Source organism: Nelusetta ayraudi, unplaced genomic scaffold (assembly GCF_046127955.1).
Source record: "Nelusetta ayraudi isolate G7.1 ecotype Tasmania unplaced genomic scaffold, CSIRO-AGI_Nayr_v1 ptg000008l, whole genome shotgun sequence".
NCBI lineage: Eukaryota > Metazoa > Chordata > Actinopteri > Tetraodontiformes > Monacanthidae > Nelusetta > Nelusetta ayraudi.
Window position 1 is genome coordinate 1,422,421 of NW_027466058.1, and position 27,233 is coordinate 1,449,653.

Below are 27,233 nucleotides of genomic sequence, written 5' to 3' on the forward strand. Positions count from 1 at the left end.
CCTGTTAGCGTACACTGAGGATTTCTCCATGTTTACTCTGTATATACAGGAGTCAGCTTAAATAAGACTTCCATGAATACCGGATCCCCAGAAAACTGATGGATTAGATTAGACTCTGGGCCTCGACGCACAACTCTTGGCATTTCGGGGCCATTGTGAGCCAAGCAAGGTTAATAAAACATAAATATTTACGTTACTATGGGTCTCTTTGCTCTCTGCTCAGAAGCCGAGTGCACAGAGTCTGCGGAATATTGTGATCGCAGATTTTGAACACTGATATTTGTGTGTGTGTGTGTGTGTGTGTGTGTGTGTGTGTGTGTGTGTGTGTGTGTGTGGCCATCGGAACACTCTACGAGAAACAACCCGTTGCTTGCTGGGTATATGTGCAAGCGGAATACATACTGTATGTACCAATACCTTTAGATACCGAGGACAAAATAAACATCGACTGATTGTGGGTGTGTGTTTGTGCGTGCATGCATGCATGCATGCATGCATGTGTGTGCGCGTGCGTTGTAAATTCTCTCAAAGAAAAATCTTGTTCCACGTTAATTTTATTCACAACAGTATTACTGTGTTTTGCACAGCCATTTCATTCTATTATTAAATCTCCAGATTACAACTGTGTGACCTTTTAATGTCCACTAAGCACATTGCAACTTGCATGCCAAAGAAAAAGGCTTGAAAGGTCCAGTGTGTAAAATTTAGTGCCACCTGATGGTAAGAAAACACAATATTTCAAACGTGGCTAATGTTAATCCTTAAATTAATTAATAAAACTAATATTTCTACTTAAGCTACGATAAGTGGAGTGATTTACTTATTGAACTCTAGTTAAACTCTAGTTAAACTAAAGTTTGTTTGTTTATTTATTTATTTTCTTAAGTATTTTCTGTGCACCTTTGCAACACACTTCCGCATCCCCCCCTCCACAACCATCAGACCCATTCACCCTGAGACTTGCACTCCGTGGCCAACTAAACTGCATTCCACAGATACCAGACTCTTTATCTGGCGCAGCCTCCCGGTCATGTGGCGCACTTCGGGCACCGGCACATGACCAGTCTGCCGCTCTGCCGCGCAAACCTGCCCTTTAATTCAAACACTAACCCAGGAGCGGCCTGCCCCGAGCTGCCAGCTCGTGACGCCCCGCTGCTGTCACATGACTGGACGGGCTGGACACACGGAAGGAGCGGAGCTGGGTGGTGCTGCTGCTGGTGTTGCTGGTGGGATGCGGCCGACACGAACACGTTCGCAAGCGGCGAAGAGTGCAGAGATGTTGCGGTGATCGATGGGACCTAACGGTGAGTTGTGTTTGCGGATTTTGCTCTCTCTCTCTCTGCGTGTCGCGCTTTGTTTGCTCGGCGCAAGGAACGTGGAACGCGCATACAGGAACAGGAAGTTCGAACTTTGGTAATTAAACTTCAAACTAAACGCGTGATTTAAACAAAAAAAGGAAAGAAAAAAAACTTCCGGTTCGGAACCGCGTTCCGCTGAAACTTTTGCTGTCACGTCGAACTTTATTGCAAAGTGTTGTGTGTGTGTGTTATTGTCCATTTCAGCAAAAACGAAAAGGGGCGGTCGAGATCCTCGCATGAATACACACAAATCGTCGAAGCCGTCAGCGAAAATAGGAAGTGATGAGAAAATAACGTTAGTGGATCAGGCGAGACGAAAAATGAGCTAAAATATTAAACTGCGTTGCGGAGTGATTTGTTTTTGATTGTCATGGCTGTTGCTTTTTGTGTTACACCACGAGCTGTTAGTTCTGGATCTAAGTCCAGCGGTCTTATATGTCCCAGTTAATATCTGGTTTGACCTCCTTTTCGCTTTCTGAACTGCCTTGTTTGTGTTTTAAACTCTGTGAGCTGATTATGTGCTTGTTTGCTTGTTTACCTGCACATTCTTGATACCAATTTTCTGTTCCACTGTTGTTGTTTTGGTCATAAGGTGAAGGACACTGTCAGCAACAGTACAGTTTGAGATCATATGTGAGAAGGAAAACTGAACTGAATGAGCTTTGTTCATTTAACAAATGTTGATTCAGACACAGCAGAACATTTGTTCGTGTTGCGTCCTTTTGTGTGGTATGGACACTTGTTTAATTGAGTTTAATCTAGATTTGCTACAATGCATTTTAATTTTCACTACAATCAATTATTATACATTTTTTTGAACAGATTAAGTCTAATTTCAGTAAGTTAACGTCACCTAAGCTCTCCTGCCTTTTCATCTTTCCTTTTAGACATTAAAAAAATGGGTTTTCTTCTTCTTCTTCTTCTTCTTCTTCTTCTTCTTCTTCTTCTTCTTCTTCTTCTTCTTCCTGCGCTTTTTGGGGAGCAGTGTGGACGCTCCACTCTCCATCTGCTTGGCCTGATATTGTTGTGACTCCCTCGCTGCTGGAATGTTTCCATCCCAGCAGGTTCCCTGGCTCTCTGATAGAGTATCAGCCATCAGGCACTGTTTATCTGAACTTTTTTTTTTTTTAAGAAAGGCAGCAGACTGTGACGAGAGGGAGGAACGGCAAATCCGTTCACTACTCTGCCCTGAAAACAAAGCCCCGCGGCCCTCCAGAAAGGATAACGCCCCGGCGAAGAGTGCGGTGTTTACCACGAAGCGATGATTGTATATCCACGCAGGAGGGATTGTTTTGACAGACAATCAGGACTAATCTGCGAGCAGGAAACCAGATTCACACCTCTGAACTTCACACCGCAGCCAGTGTGAAGTGCGAAGTGGTCGTTCCTCAGCCGTGTCTGTCGGATCAGCACGCTTTCAAGGAGAAAAAAAGAAATCCCACCCGTATGCGTTTCTGCTTGTTTTGAACAAATGCTTCGGATTGATCCGTTCCAGGACCATGAGTGTGGAGTGAGACGACGGGCAGAGACAGAGAGTGAGAGTGAGAGAGCGTGACGGGCCCAGATGAAGTGCTTGCTGATCGCCAGCGAGAGCGCCGAGGTCCTCTTCCACTGGACCGACCCGGAGTTTCAGCACGCCATCCAGTTGCAGTATGGGGCGTCTCAAGAGGAGGATCAGGGGGTAGGTTTTCATTGCTGCCAAATTACATTCATCATTTCTCATTAATTATTAGTTAGTTCACTCTTATTCCTCTGTTTACACTTTGACTTCCTGCACACGCTCATGCTGTGTAGCTGCAACCTTCTACTGTACATGATTGAAAAGGGTTGAACTCAAAACAGGTGACATGAGTGAAATGAACACCTGTCTGGAGGTGTGTCAGAGTCCTTTGTGACATCACAAGGGGGCTGTTTGTTTTTCCATCACATTCCCGCCCTGAAAATGTGAAGAAACCGATGCAAATTTGAACTTCTCGCAACCCTACCGGGTTCACTGAGATGCTAGAAACCCACAAAATTCAGAAAAGCAGGTTCAAGTCTGTCGATCAATTTAAAAAAAAATCTAATTTTAATGCACTTAACTTATTTCCATTTTGTTTGGCTTCCCCTAAGAAAGCACTTGTCGTGAGCCTGTTTTCTTTGTTTTGTTTTGTCCTTATGGCTGTGTTATGCCTCTAACTCAATTGTTTAAATTATTATTTGTATGTCCCAATGTACAGCACTTTGGCTACCCCTGTGGTTTTTAAAATGTGCTGTATAAATAAAGTTGATGATGATGATGATGATGATGATGATGATGATTTCCTCCTTCCTCTTTCAAGCTGCCGGCGTTTGAGGACAGCATCAGCACCCTGTTTGCGCCCATCATCATCTCCTGCAGCACCATGGTGGACCGGCTGGGCGACAACTACTCCTCCTTCACCACCGAGAACAACCACGTCTACGTCCTGCACCAGGTAGAGGCAGCCTTCCAAAGCAAAACACGCTAATAAACCCCAAACCCCCTTCCAAAGGTCCCTGCGACCGTCGAAAAATACATGCTGCCGTCAGACAAGATCTCGGTTTTACTCTTCCACCTCTTCGATCTGAAATGACTTCATGGCGAAAGCAGATCCTTGCATTCCGAGACCCAGTCTTGCTGACAGTGAAGGCAGCGTGACCTCAGTGCCGCTCTCCCACCCACAGTGAATCACCACGTCGGTCATGTGAGTCCTGTTAGGGAATCCGACCGATCGTTGCGCTGCTGCACGTGATGCAGCTATTTGCACTGTTTTTGCAGCGCGAATAGCTCATCGAGGACTTTCAAGGACAAGAAAAACTTTATTTGAAAATCTTTCCGCCTTTTTTCTCCCTTGCGATGTGATGAAAACTTTCCGATTGCCGCCACATAAAAGGTAATGAGACAGATTCACAGCCATGGGGGGCGGAGAGGAGGAGGGGGACTATTCCGAGACTTAAAAGCAGACTGCGTTTCTGTTCTCCTCCTAAACTTAGGATTAAATAAAAATAGAAGAAAAAGCAACTGGGAGAAATACTCTCCAGATGCTGCGTGACTGGCTCTGTCTCCACCTTCAGTCAGGGCAGAGATCAAATGAACGGTTGCCGCCAGCCACACCTTCTCCCAAAGTTCTGCGTCTCTCTCTCTCGTCTCTCTCCTGCTGCTTCTTCCCTCTTTGAAAACATCTCGTGCCTGTTTGGATTTTTGTTTCGGTTCCAGCTAAATTGATGCAAGCTCGCGTGTGTCTCCACATTTCTCTCCCCCTCCCTCAAGTTCGACGAGTGCCTGTACATCGCGGTGAACGGGGACGGCGAGGAGGGAGAGGACGAGCTGAGGAGGAAGATCTACGTGATGAGGAAGATGCTGGAGGTGCTCTTCGGCATGGTCACCCTGTCCAGCAGCCTCATGAGGAGAGAGTGAGTCGCTGATGATCCCCCCTACGACCCTCATCCCTTATTTACTTCACATCTGCTGCGACATCCTCCTCACGAAGCCGCCGTGTTGTGCCGACAGGCTGCGTCCTCAGGACACGGAGAGACGAGCGCGGCTGTGGAAACATCTGCAGTCCCTGCTGGAGACCTACTGCCACCTCCAGCAGAACGACCAGAGCTTCCTGGTGGAGGTGAAGTCAAACCCCTGCGACACACACAAGACAGATAATAATATTAATACAGATTTTCACACCTGATGCGTGGAAATAAATTCAGAAAGGTTAATTGTTTAGAAAATGAACCCATATTATTAAGTAATACTCATTTAGTGTGTTTTTGAGATTATTTTCAAGTTTGTCCAAGTCTGATTTTGGCATATTTAAATTATATTTTAGGTTAAAGTATAATAATAATAGTAATAATAAGGAACCATTTTTGTTTGTAATGATTTTTTTTTGCATCATGTCATATTTTAAATTAATAAATAGTAGTAGTATCACAGTATGTATTATTTTCAAAGTATATAATTATGTAATTATATACACTATATTATTATGTAGTAATTAATGGCTAGATTTTCACGTAGTAAAAACTGTATGTCCCCTCTTCGTATTACTTTAATGCACCGTCCCAATTTCCTTTCCACCAATATCTGATATAGAACAAATGTTTTCAGCACCTTTTTATGCACTACATAATTATGAAAATATAATATAATAATAGAAATGAGATAAAGCACCACAGAGCGTGTGTTTGTTTCTTTCAAGTTAAAATTAGAAGCAGAACGAAGATGAAAATGTAATGAAGTCACGGTGGTAAATGTAATAAAGGTTCATTTCAAAATTTCAAAGGAAGCTTCCGACTCGGCCTCAGACAGCCACATTTCCTGAGGCGGGGTCTTCCTGACTCTCAGTCTCAGTCCTGGTTCAAAGCGCCGTCCCTCCTCAGCCCAGAGTCTGGAACAGATAAACGCCTGCCAGAGCGTCTCAGAGTGGCGGCAGGATCCTCTGGGCAAATGCTTCAGCTGGGATGGAAACTTGCGGTTCATGGCGACACCGTGGAACTGACTGCTCTCTGTCTCTCTGTCTCTCTCTCTCTCTTTCACTCTCTCTATGTGTTCCAGGCAGTGGAGCGCCTCATCCACCCGACCCTGTGCGAGCAGTGCATCGAGTTCCTGGAGGGCCGCCTGGTGCAGCAGCTCAACAGCAGCACGGAGCGGGCGGGCGAGGAGGTGCTGCACGCCTTCATCCTGGTCCACACCAAGCTGCTGGCCTTCTACTCCAGGTTTGCGTAAAGTTCAAATAAAAAGGTCTTTACTAGCCTTTCTTTAATAGCGTTATAAAATGAAAGTCGTAAATGGGACACATCATGTGATTGTTGCAGCTGGTCAAACGCAATTACCGATACATTTACACAATAATAAACTGAGGATTTTGTCTAAGAAAAAGAAAATGTACATCTTCATGGGCAGCAGTGTGGAATCAGCCGATGTTTTCCAACAGTCGAAAGTGCAAATGAACCTCTACAAATGACAAATCTCCACCCCTTACCTCTACTACCAGCTTCAGGTGGTTAATCAGCCCCATGTCACAAAGGGCATTAATGCCCCTCCCAGCTGCCAACGCCTCAGTGAGACCAGCACACGGCTGCTGTCCTAACAAAGCATCGGTTTTTAGCAGGAAGCCAACACTGAACGTTTTTGCTGCAGGCTGTAAACAGAGTGCTAAGCTTTGCAGTTTTCCGGAGTTCCGTAGCGTTGTTCATCACGCACGGCTGTGTGCCAGTGCAGTCCCTGATGAAAAGTGAAAGTGAAACTGAAATGTTTCACTTTCTGACAGTTTCGCTCTTCGCTTTTCGCTCTTAGTTTCTAAAAGGTGTTTTGCTCTCCTCTCTGCTGCCCCCTGCAGCCGGAACGCCAGCACGCTCACCACCTCGGACCTCCTGGCTCTCATCGTCATGGCGCAGAACATGCACCCCAGCAGCACGGACCTGGATGAACCGAGTCCTGAGGTGGGAAGCCGCTGTCACACTGACTCCAGAGGCACGTGTGTCACCCGGCTGCTCATCCAACTTCTCCGTCTGTGTGTCTCCTTCTCCTTCTGAAGGACATTGAAAGCACGTCTGGTTCCGGACCGGAAAGTTTCTACACGCCGGAGCCGTCGCCCACAGAATCCAGCGGTTCAGGTGGTTTGCATGAGGAGCTCTGCACCCTCGTGAAGTATTTTTCTGTCATGACATGAGCCACCACACATGGTTACATTTAAAAAAAAAAAAAGGGAGAAAAACAAAGTCAGATTTGAAAAAAACACAAGCTTGCAGAAATATGTTGTGGGAAATGAGCCCGCAGTTATTCCACGTTTGACATGATGGGGAATTATTTGGGTGCAGTGAAGGGTGAAGTTTTTAAATATTTATCCATCATAGTGGTTTGCTGTGTCAGTGCCGCCACGTGATGCATGCGTTACTAATTCTGTTTTGTGTGAAAAAAATAAATAAAAAAAGTCGTTGCGGCGCTACCGACTGCCACCTACAGGCACTGACGAGTATTTCGTGAGAAGTTGACAACATTAAATTAAACTTGTTTCTTGTACAGCCACCTGACCGAGTGAAGTGCAGCGTATTCTTCCTCTTCACTCTCTGATCATAATGTTTTTGTGTGTGTGTTTTAGAAGACAAGCCGCTACCTGGACACACTCCTGTGTTTGAGTTCGTCGACCCGGACGTGCAGGTATGAGTCTGCGTTCAGGAGCTGGAGCTTCTCCCCTGCCGTCGCAGCGACGCCCCTCACCTGGTCCTTCTCCTCCCAGATGGGGGAGGACAGCCTGCAGACCCTGGAGCTTCCTCCGCCGGACCCCTCCTCCCCCCGCAGAGTCTTCCTGGAGGTCTCCCGCAAAGACGGCCTGTATCCCATGATGCCTCACTCCATGTACTGCCTCCCTCTGTGGCCCGGCATCAACCTGGTGCTGATAACCAAGGTCTGTTTTCCTCCCGGCTTCATGGTTTGTGGCCAGCAGGAGGCGCACTTGTGCTGAGTTATGAAGCGTCTCACTTGCGAATTTTTTTTCGTTAAGAGTCCCAACAGCGCCATGGCCATGTCGGTGTATAAATACTTGGAGGCCTTCGCCAAGCTGGAGAAGCGTCTGAGTGAAGGCCTGGAAGGCTCCGCCGCCACCAAGGGGCAGCCCAGCTTACAGGAGGTCCGACACAAGCTGGACAGATTCATCAGGGCCCTGGGACCCAGAGAAATACAGGTTTGAGTTCCGACACGTGTGACCAATTATCATTGTGCGCATAGCTGTCCGTGGGCAAGCCAGAATGATTGCCCCCCCCCCCCCCCCGTTTCAACATTTGAAAAGCTAAATACAAAATTCAGCTTGTTAGAAGAAAAAAAAAATCTCCTTATGTCACATGAAGTAATTAAGTGATGTCACACAATAGATTCTGTATTCAATTCATCATGTGATATTGTCCAGAAATGATATGGTCCTGCAATATGTTTGCTTGGTACTCATGGAAAATTTAGGCCACAAACATGACCTCTAATGGTCATTTCTTGTATATTTAGCGTCTTTTACCAAAAGGAATAGAAGAATTTGTTTTAGTTAGTTTCAGTTAAATGTTCAAATTATTTGCAAATCAGTAAAATATCATCATATAGTTGAAAAAACCCTGATCCAGTATATTGCATGAACGTCTCTCTCCCAATTCGAATCGCAACTTCTCCAGTCTGTCCAGTTGGATCAAGTGTGGAAACAGTTCAAGAACCAAGCCTTCGCCAAAGGACCGAGGTTGAACAAACAGTGAGTCCGCTTCTGCCCTCTGCTGGCCAAAACCAGTCACTGCGAATCCCGCCGTTTCCACGGTCCATTTAATAATCTCCCCTACCCCCCACCCGCCCTTGTTTTTGTTTCAGACTCATCCCGTGGTGTAAGAAAATGAAGACCCAGCTGTGCGACTTGTACAGAAACTGTTTTCTGATGGAGGCCGGCCCCGGCGACCCTCCTCAGCGTCTCTCGCCGAGCCTGCAGGAACGAGCCCAGACCATGGTGCAGTGCGTATTGCTCCCACTTGTTTTTTGTGTCACAGTTCAATTATAAAGTCAAACACCGGAGTTTTCTCACTCCTCCTCCCTCCGTCTCTGGTTGTTTTCTTTCTCCCACAGAGAAAAACTGATGGACTGGAAGGATTTTCTGCTGGTGAAAAGCAGGAGGAACATCACCATGGTGTCATATCCTGCTCAATAATCCACTTCCTGTTCCCAAACATAAACACGTTTTAGTGCAGGTCTTGGCTGCGTCCATGCGCTCCGAGTAAATCCTGCAGACACCCTTGAGCGTTCTGACCTTGACTCAGCTATTCTCACGTTCCTGGAGGATTTCCCCGGTCTCGTCCACTTCATCTGCGTGGACCGCGCCAGTGGCCAAATGATCGCCCCCTCGCTCAGCATCACGGAGCGCACCACGTCTGAGCTGGGCAAGGGGCCCGTGGCTCGGTTCATCAAAAGCAAGGTGACTTCGGCCACAATGGAGCACATCGTGACAGGTTTTTTTAGCTTGATTGAAAGTGCCTGAGTTAGCAGGAGAAGCATTGATTCCATAGATGTATTTTTTTTTTTTCAATGTGAGTAGCAGGAATACAGTCACAAGACACAGATTTTATTTTTCAAACTTGGACTGCAGGGGGCAGCATTGCAAAATTAATTTCACACACAACTCTATAGAAGTCTGGGGGGGGGGGTGAAGATTATCCCTCGGTTTACACGCTCGTTTTTACCTTCCTTAAAAGATGAAACATGAACATTTTGTCTAAAGGGGTTTTAAAATGCCTCTTTATCCTAGGTGTATAGCTTTCACTGAAATCCATTTTTATGTATATAAAAAAACCCAAACAAGCTTGAAACACTCACTCAGTATACAAATTTGAATTAATAGCAATTTCCCAATTTAACGGCCTGAACTGCAGGTGTGGAACCAGGTCAGCACGACGCGGCGCTACCTCCAGAAGGGTTACTCCACCGTGACCCTGCGCGATGGCGATTTCTACTTCTGCTACTTCCTGTGGTTCGAAAATGAGACGGTACGCAGCAAACTCGCCTGACTTCATTTCAAACGAATGCTGGGAAGATAGAAACACAAAGTGACGTCTTCCCCCCCCCCCCCCGGTATCAACAAGGGCTTCAAGTTGGAGGCGGGGGAGATTCCCACGTTGCCTGACGACACTCCGCCCATCGGCATGTTCGCCTGGGACTACTACAGGTAAGCGGCCGGCGGCCGGCAGGTGGTGGGTGCGACGCGGAGGAGGCGCCGACGCTAAAAGCCGTGTGTCTGCGCCGACAGGAAGCTGCTGCGCTACTACAGCAAGAACCGGCAGGGCGAGGTGGTGAAGTGCTACGAGCTGCTGACGGTTCACCTGGGGGTGATCCCCGTCGAGATCATCCTGCAGCACTGCAGGCAGCTGGCCAGCAAGCTGTGGGAGCCGTCACGCAACCCGCTGCTCTAGTGCCCGCACTGCAGCAGGTGGAACTGACTTCATCAGACGCGCCTTTGGTTAGCGTGAGCACACTGGGACGCAGTCGTGCACACGTGCACTGTTCTCTAGACTAGAAGGCCGTACGTACGGTACGGAAACATGAATAATTTCTGTCCTGTCTTTTATTTATTAGTAATTCTGCTCGTGCAGTTTTTGCTTTGTGAAATTTAAATCTGCTAATTTTCTTGAAAATGCAGACGTTGTCCCGCTGAGCCCCCGATTGCAGCTGCTTTCAGATGCCGTGTAAATAAAACATTTATAAAGCAGTAATTACTGTATGCTGTTTTAATGTCGGTCGTCTCTTGGAAGCTGTTTTTCATCTTCTGAAATACATTTTGCTGAAAGACTATGAAAGGCACAGGATTATGTCAAAATCCACCTTCAAAAAAATAGATCTATAAACAATATGTGTTTAGCCTTTCAGTGACCTCACCAGACATGAGAAAAGTGTGTTTAAATCTAAATCACACTGTTCACAAAAAATAATAATCCCTTGTGATCCTGGTAGCTCTCCGAGGTGAGGTTAGACTCTGCCACTTCTTTTGTTTTTGTCTCTTTTAAAAATGTGGAAGTTGCAGCAGAGACCTTTATGGAGACGGTACACAGAGGGTTACTAAACCTGCTGGTCTTGAGAAATTGATTTTCAGATGACTCTAATCTGCAAAGCCGTATTCGGATGAGAAATAAATGTATGTCGAGCTTGAAACTGTCCCATGTCTGACGTCGGACTTTGTGTAAAACCAGGACGCTGGGATCATCTTAAGCCGTGGTTTCATCATCATGAGCTTATCAGGCCTTAAGAGTTTAATTTGCTTACTCATCGGTCAATCCTTTAGACCGTGAGCATTTTAAAGAACAACCTGTGCTGCAGGTTGCAGTCAGGGTGAGAGACGGGAGTGTACGGAATTCCTTTTTGTTTCTTTCCCTCTGACATCACAGCGCCCCCGTCAGGTCGGTCACGGCTCCTGCGGCCACCAGGTCCCTCAGAAAGAGCTTCTCGGCACTGATGTCGTGCACCACCTGGTTGGCAGGAGCACAAGACGAATGTGACCCGAATGAAAGGCGCGAGTGTGACCGTCTGTTGGGCCGATCTCGTACCTGAGCCTTCATCGCACCCATGCGCAGACTCTCGTAGTAGTGCAGCCTGGCGTCTGGGTGCTGCATGTCGTAGCCGAACCCCGCCAGGCTCACCTGGTCGCAGAGCTGCATGGCCATCACCACGGCACTGGCTCCGAGTGTGGGGACCATCTACGAGACCAGAGAAGACGTTTCTCGTCAGGAGTGCAAAATAAGGTTTAAGTTTATTCTTATGGCTCGTCACTCTTCAACTTACAGTGAAGTCAGAAAGGTCTCTGCTACATTTTGGTTATCGGAGCAGATTGAACTAGCAAGAAGTCAGGTATTGTGTTGTGTCATTGTGACAACTTTCCGCTCAAGATTAGACCAAATAAAACAAAATAGACATCAGCCTGATTGTTTTTCTTAACTAGCAATTTAGACCAACAAAAATATTCTAAGCAGTTTGTAATGGTATGAATTTAGGGCTCCTTTCAGTATTGACAGCCATTTTCGTCTTTTTGCAACCAATTTTGGCGGCCCCTGCTGGCCAAATAAATAGAATACATGCATTTGGCCTCCTTTTCGAAACTGTAATCTCTGCTCGTCTTTTTGATGTTAAAATTCTTTCTTCTCATTGTGCGCATTGCGACTTGGCTAATTACAAAAACACTTCAGTAAAAAGAAACTCACTCTTCCCTTTTTCACTGCGTATTTCTGCAGGGCCTGCCCTGTCTTGCAAACGATCTCTGGGTTGAGGATCCTGAAGTGCTCTGGTCCCAGAGGAATATCATCCACCACCTCCCTCCAGAACCACAGTTTGGACCAGAAGCTCTGTTAAAAGCACAGCGAGCGCAGTGAGCTCAGCAGCTCTGCGACTATAAAGGCTTACGCAAGGGAGCCGCTTCTTTGCGCTGCGCTCCCTCTGATCTTCCGGCTTACCAAAGGCCGCTTGCTTATGACAGAAGTGAGCCAGTCCAAGTCGAGGCTCTTAAAAACCACAATAGCGACCATGCTGGTCCTCTGGTACTCGTTTACAGAGCGGGCCGCCCCCTCTGGGTACATGAGGCGGATGGTGGTGTGGGAGCCGGCGTCCCTCTCGAAGCCGCGCACTGGAGCGTTATTCATCCTGGAGACCGCAGAGGGAAAAGACGTTCACCAAAACCCGGCCAGCTTCTTCCGCGTTCCTTTCCCCCTCTGTCTAACTGTAGCCTACCTAATGATGACATCGTAGTGGTCGATGTGAGATCCGAGGTGGCTCCCGTGAAGGACCCCTCCGCTGCCCACCACCACGCACCGCCTGCATCGGCCACTGCTGCCCAGGGAGGGAGGCAGGCCGGGCTGGGGCAAGGAGGCCAGAGCCTGGGCCAGATGTCGCTCGCTGCCCTGGAACCCCAGGGGAGGGGGCAGGTCCGAGAGCACCAGCCCGTCCTGCTGCACAAACACTGGGATGTCAAGGAGACCCGGTGAACAGGCGAGAGGCTTCAGGTGGTTCAGGCACCAGCCGGGCCGACACGGCGCCGACAGCAGGGAGGCAGATCGGTTGAGTAGGACCTGGAGAGAGGAGAGAAGACGGATGAAATAACATAGATCCATCAAAATCAATTTCTCTCACAGGTTGTCCTGCGCTCAGGGTCAGGGACAGGTCACCATCACAGGGCTACACTGAGAGACAAACAACCAACCGGACCTGCAGACAAGCTCGAGTTATAAATTAACCCAGCATGCGTGATTTTTGGATACTGGGAGGAAGTCGGAGCACCTGGAGAGAGCCGACATAGAGAGGGAGAACATGCAAACTCCAGGTTTGGGAATCAGACCAGCAGCCTTATCACTGCCTGGATTTAAAACGTAAACAATAAAAACTGTGTATCTCTACCAGGTCTTTGGGTTCTTGGTAGTCGTCGCTCAGCAATCCCGCTTGATCCAAAGGGAGATACGCAGGGATCAGAATAGCCGAGTAGCTTCCGAGCAGCAGCAGCAGGCTGAGGGCGAGGTTGGCACTCCTGCGCGCCAAAGGAAAAACAACAGCAGAGCTTCAGAGCAGCCGCGCTGAGTAAATATATATACAAGAGGCCTGCGGAGACGAACCTGCTGAGGAAAAAGTCCCTGGGCTCCGCGTGTCTGAGTGTTTGCTGCCTGTGAGAGCAGATGGGCGTCGGTGTCACCGTGTCTTCAGCCTGGGGCAGCAGCAGGGAGGCGTCCTCGGGGTCCTCGGGGTCCTCCACGCTCAGGTGATTCATGGTCACCATGGTGGCTGTTTTTCACCTGAAACACACGCAGACACTGATCTCATGATGCAGCCGCAGGGGGGTCGGCAGAGCTGTTTGCGCAGCAACTGAAGTAATGGACAATGAAAACTCACAGCGGGAACCTCAGCTGACGGCGAACCATGTGATCGCCTGGGTTCCACTGGTAGGAGGCAGCGGCTCGTGAGCAGCCCGTTGGATAAAATGGTCGCTGCTGCTGCTGCTGCTGCTACTGAACTCTCAGTCCAACCAGTGCTGGTTAAGCATTAACCCATCACTTAGCGATGCTCTGTAAATAATCGTGTGCCCGACTAACATAAATACCTCCCTGATAAGTCAACATAGAAGGGGACACATCCTCTAAGCTAGTGGTGGGTATTGATCAAGATACCGATACCAAAGTTGGTATTGGTATTGATCGATATTGGTGTAATGAGATGGATACTTTAGATTGAAGATATTGATATATGTATTGATTATAATGTTTAAACTACTGCAAAGTTGCTCATTAAGTTGGAATGTTTAATTGCAACAATAATTCCGAGAACAAAAATAATTGAATGGAGGGTAAACCAGCAGCTCTTTATAAAGACTGATGCTCTAAAGGTGCAAGAGACATTGTAGAGCAGAGGTCACCTTTTTGAACCTGAGAGCAGGTTCAAAAAGGCATTTAAAGCATTACAAAGGGCAAACAGTTTGCTACACTCCTCTGAAACAATACATTTCTCAGTTAACTTTCCGTTATATATCATGATACTCTGATCACGTTAGTGAGTTCTCAATGTCTCAATTACCAAGGTTGGATACAGATAGTATCACTATTCAAGACCTTATTTCTATTAATCTGAGTTTAAAGAGTTCACCTAAACCTCTCTAGACTTCATACAGTAACTACAATTTTTTTTTAATCATTTTATTTTTAAGATACTGTCATTTTTGAATCTATATAAATACAAGTGTGGGTTACAAAAGAATTGCAACAGAATAAAATGAAATCTGAGACGCAGCTCACCGAGTTGTTCAATTTTTAGAACAGGCCTGCAGGCAACTCGTGTGGTCCTTGGGGGCTATACCTGGTGACCAGGGGCACTGTGTTGGTGACACCTGATGTAGAGGAATATCTTCTATTTACCAAAAGTATCCAAACCCTATCCTGGGGGAAAAGAGATGTCACAAAACACTTAGTATCGGTATCGGTATTGTCGATACTGACTGACTGATCGATACCAAATCTTGCAGTAACGCACAGCACTACTCCATACAGGAGGGCTTCAAGTGCCTTGACGGACACGGCGGATCGGAAATAAACTGTGGCTGGACACGGGGTGACAGAGGAGTGGAGCACGAATGGAACTCTTGCGGAAAACGGAACCCTGGAAGCGGAGCGTTTGAAAGGTGCCGCGTTGGTGTGTAAGTGAGAAGCGCAGCAAAGCCAGGAGCTTGAAAGGCGCTGACCCTCGGTACCAATCCATGTCCATGTGTGTGTGAGACATGCAGGGAGAAGGCGAGAGGGGGAGTGTGCAACGTTGGCAAGCACGCTGATGTGCACACACACACACACCTGTTTGTTGGGGTAACAGTGTCCCACCGGCTATTTCAGCCATGCAGTCGCTGGGTGAACGACGGCACTCACACAGACCTCATCCCAGCATAGAACAGTGCCCATTGTTTTACCCTCTTTAGCTGCCAAGTTGTTGTTTTGGTTTTCTGCTGCTTTGAAATGACGATGAAAGGAGGCTGCGCAGTCTGCGGCTGCTGTGTTGGGACATGAAAACTGGCGCGGCGCTGAGGGCTCAGGTGGGTGACAACAGTGTTACTGATGCTAAAATCCTGCTTTAAGTATGAGTACTGGAGGTCTAACCTGTGAACACTAGATAGTAAAATAGTAAGTTGGTGTATTGAGATGTTATTCCAGCTATTCTTCAAATGTGGTCACAATGCGTGTGATTTATTTCCCTAGAAACCAAAGTGATGGCTTAATTAGCATTGTACTGCTGCTATACTGTACCTGCACTGCCACTGTCATTTTGCAGCGAGCAGGATCTCCTCAAACATAAAAGGTTTGACTTTGGATCTGAGCCGAGCAGAGGACGTCTCTGAGCTGTGATAAAAGGGGAAGACTGACACATGCAGTAAGCTTCATTATCCAGCAAAGTACCCCTGCTTGCCACGCTTGCCCTACAGTTTAGTATTTGTGTGCTTCCATGAAATTCCTGAACACAGGAAAGCACGCTTCAGGAAATTAGGCCTTTGTAATGTCACATAAAGCAATTCTGATTCATCATAAAATGTTGTAAAATGCCGAGGGCCAAATAATGCTGATTCCCTCGAGGCCTGTGGAGAACATTTACGCCAGACTGCGCCACTCTCTCTAAAAGCAAGATGTGAGACCTTGAAGTCTTTTCTCGTCTCGCCGTGTGGGTTTGTCTGGACAGATGCAGCCTGGAGACATAGAATTCATGAATGCAGCCTGTCAAGGCAACATGAACATCATCGACAAGTACCTGGAGGACGGAGGGAACCCTAATGTCCACGACGAGGTCCAGTGCATACACTCACAAGACAAGTGCATTTTTTTTTCCTATGAAGGTCTATTGTATAATGCATTATGAGTGCCTTTATAAGGCAATATAAAACATGTCAAAAATGTTCATAATGATTTATGACAACTTATGACAATGTTTATAATGATGGATATAATGTGTTCTGATATAAAGCTCATCAGTCATAATGTTTTATACTCCACGGCAAAGTGACACTGAACTCCTGCATGGTTTACCATATTATAACTACCTGTTACAAAAAACTTTTTAAGAGGATGACTGTGATGTTAGTAAGTAAAGGGTCAGCACTTCTGGAATAATGTCTTTTTATAGGGCATTTTAAAACATGACCGGCATTATAAAACATGTCACTGACCCTTTACTTTAAACCCACAAAGTCATCGTCTATAACATCTTTTATAAATGCTAGCTGTAATATGTTGTACCATCCAGGACCTCAGTGTCACTGTAATCATTTATAAACGTTGTCTTAAGTTGTACACATACAATAGACCTTCATAGAAAGTGTTACCATTTTTTAAAAATTTTTGTTTGTTTGTTTGTTTGTTTTGCTGACATCACATATTAACATCACCCCCAGATGAAGAGGACCGCTCTGCACCGAGCCTCGCTGGAGGGGCACGCCGAGGTCGTGCAGAAGCTCCTGAAGCACGGCGCCGATATCAACTTTAAAGATCAGGTGAGGCCGCGCCGCTCGTCCGCGGGGACGGCGATGAGATTGCGCGAGATAATCTTCACACGCTAAAGCCGCAGCCTAACGTTGGCCTGGAGTCAGGGCTATTTATAGGAGCGAGTGGGTCCCACCTTCTGTGTGTTTCAGCTGGGCTCCCGGGCCATCCACTGGGCCTGCAGAGGGGGCAGCCTGGAGGTCATCAAAGCCCTGAGGAGCCACGGCGCTGACCTCAAAGTCAGAGATAAGGTGACTCACGTTCGTACCGAAACTCACGGCAACATACCGCAGGTGTTGTGCACGACAGTGTGGTGGATGGCACAGATATGATCCAGTCACAGTTTCCGCTGGCGTGCGACGTTGCAGCTGTGCAGCACGCCTCTGCACGTGGCCACCAGGACCGGCCACATCGACATCGTGGAGTACCTGCTGTCCTGTGACGTCAAAATCAACTCCAAAGACAGGGTAGGCTGCGGCCACCTGTGGCTCATTGTGGCCTTTTGATTTTTTTTTTTTTTTTTTTTTCATGTCTAGTATGTGTTTCTGCTCACAGGAAGGGGATACGGCCCTGCACGATGCAGTACGTCTCAACAGGTACAAGATCGTGAAGCTGCTTGTGGAGGCCGGAGCTGACACCAAAATTAAAAATCATGTGAGTTTCTTTTTCCAAGAGAGCACAAGTTAGGTCCATATTAATACAATGCAGCTGTTTTATTTTTGTTTCAATTTTTATAAATACAATGAAACTTGAACCAGACTGGAATATTATAGATAGTATATCGATATACATGTAGATATATAGCCATCAGGCTGTACAGCTGCATTTACATTTCATAAAGGTGCAATAAAATACTTATTTATATGTCAATATTACGTACAGAACTTATAATTTTTTTTTTATAATTTTCTATTAATATTTTCTTTTCTTTCTTTCTTTCCTTTGAATCAATATAATTTTCCTGATTTTGCACTGTTGTTGCTGTAATTATGCAAATGTCCCAAATGTGGGATTAATAAAGGATTTTATTTTATTTGATTCTATTAGTGATAGATAGATAGATAGATAGATAGATAGATGGATGGATACATAGATAGACACCTAATTCATATCTATGAGAATTTCTCATTTCTAGCAACTGGACAAGATGGAAATACAGGGGCATTCGTAAAAAAATAGCATGCATAAAATAGCATAATAAGTACCTAGTAACAAGTACTTCAAACAATTCTGCCTTTTTGCTTTCTATGTTTTTTTTCTTTAATTATTATGGCGTTAGGAAATTGAAGGGAAAGAAAACTTTTCAGTGAAGCTCATACGCGAGTCCAAACCTCATTTATCAAGTCAGTCCTTGAGCAGAAACTAGCATCGCTGTGTCTCCAGGATGGAGCCTCGCACAGCGGGCTGACAGAGTGACCTGTCTTCCAGGAGGGCATCACAGCGGCGGAGCAGGCCAAACACTGGCAGATCGACATCATGGAGACCCTGCGGGGACCGGAGACGACGAAGGAGGCGACAGCCGACAGCGACTCCAGGGAGAGGAGCGACTAGCTCCGACGCCTCCCGCGGAACGTCCTCTGTCATCGTCATCAGAGCACCGCCTCGGGTTCAAAATGCATTCTAGGGTTTCGACCGTCTTGAGTTCTCCGGCTCGAGGATGGCATTATCAAAAATATACTTTAGAGGTCACATTTAGCCTTCTGTTTACAGCCTCCTGCAAAGGCGCTCATAGTTAGCCTCCCGCTAAAACAGACACTGTGTTTTACCCTCCCCATGTATGGTAAGGGATCAAAAAAAGTGATTTTAAAGGGCAAAATAAGCTGTCACCAAGGTTTCAGTTCCCTATGTGACATCACAAAGGCGCAATTCCCGAACTGACGGCTTCGCATTTGCGAGAGGCCGGACCGTGAAGCTTCAGAAACCTTGAGGTCCAGTCACGTCTCTTCTCTGGTGACCGACGCGCGACCCTGAGTTCGCACCGCACAGTGGCAGCGTGTTAGGGGTCAGCTGATGGTCAGCTGGTAGCGCCGTGATTAATGTCAGGGATTGGTGGGGGGCCGAGGGGGGCGGGAGGGGCCGCTCAGCTGGGCATAGTTTCCCTCTGCCATCACTGGCTCAAATCTCAAATGTTCCACACGGTGGAGGAACTGACAACTGCTCAAAATGTTGCAGTGTGAACACATATAGACATATTGTGTGTATATATATGTGAACAGTATGTGTATATATATATATATATATATATATATATATATATATATATATATATATATATATATATGTATATATAGGATATATACACACACATATATATACATATATATGCACACATACTGAATAATGTATGTATGCATATTTATATATATATTATATATATATATATATATATATATATATATATATATATATATATATATATATATATACATATATGTGTGTATGTGTATATGTATATATATATATGTATACATATGTACTGTATGTTCACACAGCCGATCGTTTTCTGAGTGTGATGTGTTTGCTCGCACGCCTCACTCCTCAGAAACTGCGCGTGCTTATTATTTGAAAGGAGCAAAAAAAAAAAAAAAATCAGTTTGTGTATTCACTGCAGACAGCTTGTGAGGCCGTATAACGCCGGGGGGGGGGATTTCAGCGGCAGCACACAAAAGCGCACACCTTCCCAACTGATATCTCGCTCTGTCAAGCGGCAGAGTGGGGGAAGTAGGGGATGGTAGTGGTGGTGGTGGTGGTGGGGCGCCCATCCTAAATCTGTTGGCCTCACGCTGCTCATTTAACGGGTTTAGCGCTGTTGTTTTGTTGGGTTTTTTTTTTTCTTCTTTTTTTTTTTTATATCCGAGCGGCTGCGTTTGTCACTGCAGGCGGGGAGCGCCGTGGTAGAGGAGGGGGATGGGAAAAACTGGAGGCTTTGAGCTTTGTAGAGCAGCCAAATAAAAGGAAAACGAGAGAAAAAACCCCAGAAGAACCTGTTTATTCCAGGAATCTTTCACATTTTGACCTGTGTAAACACTCGCTCGTCATCACCGAAACGTCACAATCCCGCATCCGGACTCACAAACAAACGACACCATGACGACAAACACGTTTTTGTTTTGTTTTTTTGCTTTTTTTCCCCCCAAGGTTTTAATAAACACATCCACTGTCAAGCGAGAGCCGTTTTCCAGGAGAGTTACAGCGTGCAGGCCGTCTGTTTGAGAGCCCTCAAAAGAAACCTTTGATTTTTCTTTTTTTTTTGTTTTGCTTTGTTTTGGCGAAAACAAGGTAACCATGGCGACGGTATTTTTCACGCAGGTGAGAACACGGGACGGGCTCGCCGTCGAAGCACCGTTTCTTTTTGTCTGCGGGGGGGGGTTGGAGGGTGGACGATGGGGATTCCAGCGATTTCGGAGGCCCGAGCGCCGTCACGTGGCCTGCGACGCCGGGTCACGCGCGCAAAAACATCGACAGAGGCTCGTGTGCTTGTAAAGAGCGGCGGCGGTGGAGGTGGCGGCTCCGGATTGTGTGTCTGTTGTTCCCCTCTGGCTCCTGGATGGCGTTTTTTTTCTTTTTTATGACGGCGCCTCGCATGTCTAGCTGTTAAAACCCAGCGTCGGTCTCACAATATTAAGTATTGATTTTCTTCTTCTTTATAGACTATGACGACAATAAACTCCAGCTAGTATAATAATCCATGCAACAGAATCTCATATCAATCCCCTTTTTAATCTCCGCCGCTTTTGTTTCTTCAGCGCAGCAGCGCCTCCGGTGGGTTTTTTTTTCTTCCCCTCCTCCCTCATTGATTCGTCTTTTAATGTTCGGCTGTGAGGAGTAACGCGGAATTTGCCATCTAGCGCTCCTCTTGCCTCTGATGTTGTTTGATTGTCTTTGGTTGAAGATACTACGGAGGCAAATCTTGACAAGACACACGTCTACGAATGCACCATAAGGCTCACTAATATAGTTCAAGTACGATATAAGAAATAAATAACTTCACTGGTACCACAGAGCAGCTGCGTTCCACCACAAAGGCTAATAAAGTCGTGCCACTCGGGGAGAAAAAAAAAACAACACGCTCTTGTCTTCTACGCCGACGGCTTCCTAGCAGACTGGTCACTCGCGTTTTAAAAGACATCTGAAAAGTCAGAACGAGCACCAACGATCATCTGTACACCTCACGGGTAAAACACACACATTGTTATTACAAACGGTCCAGTATGCAGGTACGTACGATTTAGGAAACTTTTATTCAGCTGCCTTGATTAGACCTCCAACCACCCCAGGCTAAATGCATTCAGTGACGAGACGCCATCGACTTGGAGACACTGGAGTTTTACTGTTTTTTTCTTTCTTTCACATGAAAACTGCTGTGTTCAATCTCCTCTCCGGCGATTTTCACTGCGGGATTGATTTTTATTGGACTTTGCCATGTGTGTCTCAAAGTCGATGCGTCTTTTTCAAACTAGAATTGACTAAAAAATGATGAATGACGTGATGGAGGGAGGGAAGGAAGGAGGGAAGCAAGGTGAGGGCACTGGGCATCATCAAATTTTTCAGATTGACACCCCGTCGACTGCGCTCTCGGTACCTAAATCTCTTTAAGGCAATCGTGATTACAGACATTCACACTGAAGGAGCGACCCCAGTTTAAATGCATTCTTTGACCATCAGTCTGCAGCAGCACTGTTGATTGATATTAAAGGTCCCGTTTGTTTTTTTTTTTCTTCGTCAACATTCTCTGTGTTTCATTTAGGCCCAAAAGACAATTTAAAGCAACACCGTGTAGTTTTTCTACTTTAAAATTCCTGAATGATTTTTATGATTCATGGACTGTCAGCACCCACTGACAAAGTGCCAACCACAGGCCTGATATATAACTACTGCCTGCCTGGAATAGATGGGTTTGCTCTCATGAGTAGTGCTGGGCAGGCGACCAACGTGATATAGTTGTACACCAGAACCGACCAGCTGTGCTGTATCATGTGTAAAAGATTTTAAGGTAGAAAAATTACAAAGTGTTGTTTCAAATGCATTACAATCCTTATATGAGACATTATTTAGGTCCATTGGTGGAGCTTGCAGTCATTGTCTATATTGGCTCTGTGTATGCATCAATGTGTCCCCTTCATGGACTGTCCATTACCGGAGCAGCGTGAAGTCATCCGTGTGTCTGTGTTATTACTTTGTCCGCATTCTCACGCCTTTACATGAAGAAAACTACTAAAAAGTATATAAACACACTGCTCGGTGATGCATTTTTTTTTTTTTGTTATTCCTCTGCTGTTAGAAATTTGCAGCATTTCTACGAAATATGAATCAATGAAAGACCCTCTCTGCCAAATGTGAGGACATAGATGCAAATCAATGTGCAACAATATCAAGAGTAAAAGCTTTGAGTTGTTTGATGTGTGAGAGCTAACCGGTTTTTGAGATTAAAAAACTAAGACACTGCGGGAACGGAAAAGGCAGCGTTCAGAAGCCGTGTGAATTTAAAGGTGTCGGCCGTGCAACCCTGGCCTTGACTTTATTCGCAGCCGTGCACGAGCGCCAGGAATTTGCATCTCCATTACAGCAGAGCTGCCAGCCTACAGGTAACACTGAGCTGTTTGTACTGAAATAAATAAATAAATAAATAAAATATCTTGCTTGAAGCGTGAGCTTGTTTGTCAAAGTTCCACTGATTCTGTGTTGAACATATCCTTCCGGGTTAATGTTTATGATTGTATTTAATTGATATTATACAATTTACCCGAGGTTGTAAAAAAAGTGTGATGTTTTCACAGCACAGCTGCTCACCAGAGTAAGCCTAAAATACTAAGTTGCAGAGCTAGAGGTAGTCCGTTCTGGGTGTAGCTTCGAATAGCTACAGGGTAATGGAAATGCAAATTAGCCTAGCCTGGGTGGACTTAGCACACCTAAGAAAAAAACAAAAGAAAGCGAGTGGGAAGTCACTGTTGTGTTTTACATTTCAAACCACTGACGCCGGACGCCGTTTTGGTCAAACGCGTTTCGCGAAAGGCAGAGTAGGGAGACGAATAAAGGTGACGGTGGGAAGAGAAGAGGCGGGCACCGAGGAGAGTCGGAGGGTACGCGACGTACACATCCCTGAGGTCCTTCCGGAAGGTGCCGGAGCCCTGATCGTGTCTTCCACCCCCGCCGTGTGCGGTTAAAGGGCCAGGCTGCGAGCGCCGGACGCCGAGGCCTGAGCACGCTGCACCACCCCGGGACACTTCTCCCTCTTCTGCAGCTTGTGGTTCTGGAACAGGCCCTCATTTCGCGGTACGCCGTGAGCTCCGTCCGGGAAAGTCAACAGGCCTGGAGGAGGAGAGACGCGCGGGCACGGTGACAAATCACAGAGAGATGCGATTATTAGGGGGGGGCTAAGTTAGCTTTCCAGCGCTAAAACAGACCTACCGTAACCCTCCACGCGGCCATCTTTAAATTCCCCCTCGAACTTCATGCCGTCGTAGCGACTGAACACTCCGGTGCCCTGGAACTTTCCGTGTGAAAACTCACCCTCGTACCTGGCATGGTAGGAGGGGAACCGGTGGTCACGCGTAGCTCCTGACTGGGAGTAAAACTACTTATTTTTGCTCTCACGCACCTGGATCCGTCGGTAAAGAAGAGCACACCGGAGCCGTGGAACAGCCCATTCTCAAACTGGCCAGAGTAGCAGGTCCCGTCCTGGAACTTGAGCTGGCCCACGCCGTGCCTCCGACCTGGAAAGTCACATGTCGTTGGCAGTGAGCAGTGGCACATGCTCAGGGGCGGAGCTACACAGCTGCCAATGGTGGTAGGGATAATTTGACAAAAGCCCTAACAACTTCCACACTATAGTGTCTCAAGTCTTGTCTTTGTTGATTGATGTACAGTATCTTTTTTTTTTTTTTAAACATATATAACATAATGTATGTATTTAATATGTATATGCATTTCTGACTTGATGATGGGCCTGGATTTTGGTCTCGGTGGAAACAAGACACTCAAAGAAGGACTTGAATGTAAAACTGACCCTATGGAATAGTTGGAATAAACTGACATGGGTTCCTTATTCATTTTAACATTGGTGAAGATTTGCTCTTCTCTAATTCATCGTTAAATAGTCACCATAATACAGTAACGACTGATAAAAAACAGTCATGTAGTCATTACAGGTATCTAATTATTGCCGCCTCTATGTGAGTCATGCTCTCACCCTGTGGCTTCCCCAGGAAACATTTCTGGCTTCGCCGCTACTCGCGCTACAAACAGGCGGCAGATTTGGAGAGGAATCCGCTAAAGCACTTTCTTGTACGTCAGTCACACCGCATTTAACCCGCTAGCCTCTTTCGGATTACACTCAATCAAAATGCGTGGCACACTCTTAGGAGGTGACCAGCTGACGTCTGAACTCAAGGGTGCGCCTCGCTCGGTCTTGTGGGGCTACAGCATATGTCACATAAGTTAGTAAAGGGCTTGGATTTAGGTACACCTCCCAGTCCGCCCTGCTCGCTGAAGGTTTACCACTGAATTAGGGAGTCCAATCTGCCGCCTGCACGGTGGGAATTACAGCACTCTAATCCAGAAGATTTTCAGCAGGGGTTTTTACTTTGGAAGCCCGACAGTGAAAATAGTCAAGGAATGCACTTCCATTCCAGTCCCAGTAGCCCATGATCCACTGCCAAAGCTCATAATCATGTCAGAGGGCGCAAGACCTACACATTTCCCATTTCTAGATTGAACTTTGGCTTCAAGAGTGCAATTGCCTCATTTGCAGAGATCAAATGTTGAAGGGCAAAATATTGTAAGCAGTAAAAATAAATAAAGAAAACAAAGCGCATATACACACACACGTTATAGACATGTATCCAATCTATTTCTTCAATTTCTTCCCCATTGTGTTTCACTTCAGCCGTGGACAGGATGCACGACTTTCTGAAAGGTCCAAAGTCTTAACTAGAAGATTTGACAAAGCCGACTCCAAATCCACAGCTCTGTGTGTTTTGGCCAGCCACTGCTAGCTTGCTAGCTCGCTGAGATTTGACTAAATAGCTTGAGCTTTGCATGTCACTGTAAGTCCATGTGTGAGATTTAAAGTAAATGTAACTTCCTTACAGTCTTTGTCTTGGATACACGTTTGGACGAGATATGACGCATCCTTTCATTTCACAGACGCTCATGCCCCACACCCATTGTCACTCAGGGCTGATTTGTGTTGTTGTATTGCTGCATTGTCACACACAGAAGCTAATCAAGAGCAAACATTCACCCCATCTATGCTCCATTTCGTTTAATAATGGTTAATTACTTCAACATTCCGTGTGTGTAGGACCCAAATTGAATATTCCGACAAAATGTACAACTGATTATGCAAAAGTTATGGAGGCCTTATGAATGCAAATGGCTCATCTCTACAAATTTACATTTGGTACAGAGAAGATTTGCATTGGGGTAAACATTTGCTCATTGCAATATGATGGATATCAAAAAGGCAGCCACAATAAAACAGGGTAAAGCGGAATTTCCTGTTAGAGGCGATGGATATAGAATATACAGAAATTTGTTATTTCCCGTTTATATCCCCTTTGTGTGTCTAAATTTAGATGATTGCTTTTAAGATGAAAGTTTGAATTTCAGACTGTGGGACATGGGTGGTCTTGCCTTCTTTCCACTCGCCGTGGTACTCTTCCCCACTGGCGTAGGTGAACGATCCTCTGGTCAGAGTCATGTCACCCCTGTTTTCACGACACAAGCAGAAACTTTAGCAACAGCACACGTCTTTGTTTTTTTGGCAGCTCCCCACCCCCAACGTAAAACATTTCATAATGCCTATAGAATATTTTCCAACCCTAAAAATGATTCCTTGCCATTTTTTCTTTCTTTCTTTTTTTTTTTTTAAGCCAAAATGCACTGTAAATCCTCTTTTCCAGTGAAACAGCCCATAATACCGATCAACTTTTAAGATGATTAAAGTTTTATGGAGCGGGCCCATGTGAGATCTATTGTTAATGCCACTCTTGACAATATAGGCGCTCATGTCACAGTGATAATGAGCAGATTCTTGAGTTTTGGAAGAAAAAAAAATGCATGTGGCTGCATTTGTATTTGTCTTGTTCTCCTCCTCCATGCATTTGTGCAAATGCGATGTAAATTCATGCGTCATAATAACGCACAGTGCATGTGCCTGTAGGTGTGTGATATGGGGAGTAGTTAACACAAAGTTGCAGCGATACTGTATGGCAACCCGGGGAGTCGCTTAAACAGTCTGTGTGCGGCGTGCAGCCTCGACGGTGTCTGATCGTGGTGATTCTGCAGCCGCTCAAAAGGGGGGGGGGGGGCATTCCTTGTAATAATGTGGAATTAACGTGACTGAGGCAGCGCTGCAGAAGCACCAGAACTGTGGATACGATGGCTGTTTCAACGCGGGCGTTCTATTGTGCACAATAGAAGACAGACAGGTATATACTAAGATATAGAGAGTCGCTCGCTCGGCGCTCGCCATCGAATGAATTATTCACCAGCTCGCGTTGAAACGGACACCTGTTCTGCCCCCCCGCAAGAATTATTCTACTCGTGCTGCAAATGTGTCCGGCTGGGGTTTGTCCTCCTCACGCACAGCAAAAAATAAATAAATACAAACATCGCTCTTAATGACCGGCAGGTAGTGGAATCGACTGAAACCTGCGGTTTTTGGAATATGGAATACACGCCGCGAGCCGTGAAAGCATGTGTGTGTGAATTATTTACCTGTGCGCTACGTTTGTCGCCTCTGAAGCATGGACACCACGGGAGCGGAGGGGCGTACAAATATGAAAACACCGGCCGAGGGACGCGTATGCTGCGTTTACGTGCTCCTCGGAAAGGCGCCTACCTCGAGAGCTAGCAGCTCGCACAAACCATGGAGGCGACCGCAGCTCGGGAGGGTTAGATCCGCAGTTGTCAGATTTTTTATTTTATTTTATTTTATTTTATTTAAAGAACGATAATAGCCCTCAGTCAAGTAGTATCAATTACGTTGTGATAAGGTGGAAACTATGTTTACTTTTGTTTTTACGACAGACCGGAAGACGGCGTTGTAGCCGTCATTACAGCATCAATACAGCACCGATCCGCCGCGTTGTTTCATTGCATTCAAAGTTGTGGACCCTCGTTGAAAAGTTAACTTGATTATACCGTATATTATGGTATACATAACTGTTGTATACATAGGCTAAAAAAATAAATAAAATAAATACATACGTATTAAAACAACGTAAGTCTCTCATGAATCAGTTACTGGCTTTTCTGTCCTTAAATGTATCCGTCATAAAGGTAGTATAGCAATATAGTAGCTACTATAACCCTATGTTTACACTATGACACCAAAGGAGAGAAAAGGGGGCCAATTCAATCATGATGAGACAATAT

The 27,233-nt window shown here is 46.0% G+C and overlaps 4 protein-coding genes across 5 annotated transcripts; 2 read left to right on the forward strand and 2 right to left on the reverse strand.

The window, feature by feature from the left end:
- Positions 1–1,044: 1,044 nt before the first annotated feature.
- hps1 (HPS1 biogenesis of lysosomal organelles complex 3 subunit 1) lies at positions 1,045–10,586 on the forward strand. Its single transcript, XM_076018567.1, has 18 exons — positions 1,045–1,304; positions 2,495–3,039; positions 3,680–3,814; positions 4,630–4,772; positions 4,870–4,978; positions 5,911–6,071; positions 6,695–6,797; positions 6,893–6,971; positions 7,457–7,515; positions 7,595–7,762; positions 7,859–8,038; positions 8,514–8,587; positions 8,701–8,838; positions 8,950–9,014; positions 9,150–9,295; positions 9,750–9,863; positions 9,960–10,042; positions 10,124–10,586. The coding sequence occupies exons 2-18, from the start codon at positions 2,923–2,925 to the stop codon at positions 10,284–10,286; spliced, it is 2,037 nt and encodes a 678-aa protein (XP_075874682.1). The 5' UTR covers positions 1,045–1,304; positions 2,495–2,922; the 3' UTR covers positions 10,287–10,586.
- On the reverse strand, positions 9,934–13,865 carry st3gal7 (ST3 beta-galactoside alpha-2,3-sialyltransferase 7). The gene is made up of 8 exons (XM_076018571.1): positions 13,738–13,865; positions 13,464–13,640; positions 13,252–13,378; positions 12,589–12,926; positions 12,315–12,501; positions 12,066–12,206; positions 11,415–11,564; positions 9,934–11,336 (listed from the first exon to the last, which is right to left on the reverse strand). Exons 2-8 carry the CDS (start codon positions 13,622–13,624, stop codon positions 11,250–11,252), a joined length of 1,191 nt encoding a protein of 396 aa, XP_075874686.1. The 5' UTR covers positions 13,625–13,640; positions 13,738–13,865; the 3' UTR covers positions 9,934–11,249.
- Positions 13,844–18,904, forward strand: ankrd2 (ankyrin repeat domain 2 (stretch responsive muscle)). Of its 2 annotated transcripts, XM_076018568.1 has the most exons (7): positions 13,844–15,753; positions 16,057–16,161; positions 16,766–16,864; positions 17,006–17,104; positions 17,222–17,320; positions 17,409–17,507; positions 18,282–18,904. In XM_076018568.1, the coding sequence occupies exons 2-7, from the start codon at positions 16,057–16,059 to the stop codon at positions 18,402–18,404; spliced, it is 624 nt and encodes a 207-aa protein (XP_075874683.1). In that variant the 5' UTR covers positions 13,844–15,753; the 3' UTR covers positions 18,405–18,904. The 2 variants fall into 2 exon arrangements, with proteins under 2 accessions (XP_075874683.1, XP_075874685.1); XM_076018570.1 differs by lacking the exon at positions 13,844–15,753 and having other exon boundaries at positions 15,835–16,161.
- Positions 18,905–22,480: 3,576 nt separating this feature from the next.
- Positions 22,481–26,792, reverse strand: morn4 (MORN repeat containing 4). Its single transcript, XM_076018572.1, has 5 exons — positions 26,574–26,792; positions 25,488–25,561; positions 23,452–23,566; positions 23,262–23,371; positions 22,481–23,162 (listed from the first exon to the last, which is right to left on the reverse strand). The coding sequence occupies exons 2-5, from the start codon at positions 25,552–25,554 to the stop codon at positions 23,014–23,016; spliced, it is 441 nt and encodes a 146-aa protein (XP_075874687.1). The 5' UTR covers positions 25,555–25,561; positions 26,574–26,792; the 3' UTR covers positions 22,481–23,013.
- Between the last annotated feature and the right edge of the window lie 441 nt (positions 26,793–27,233).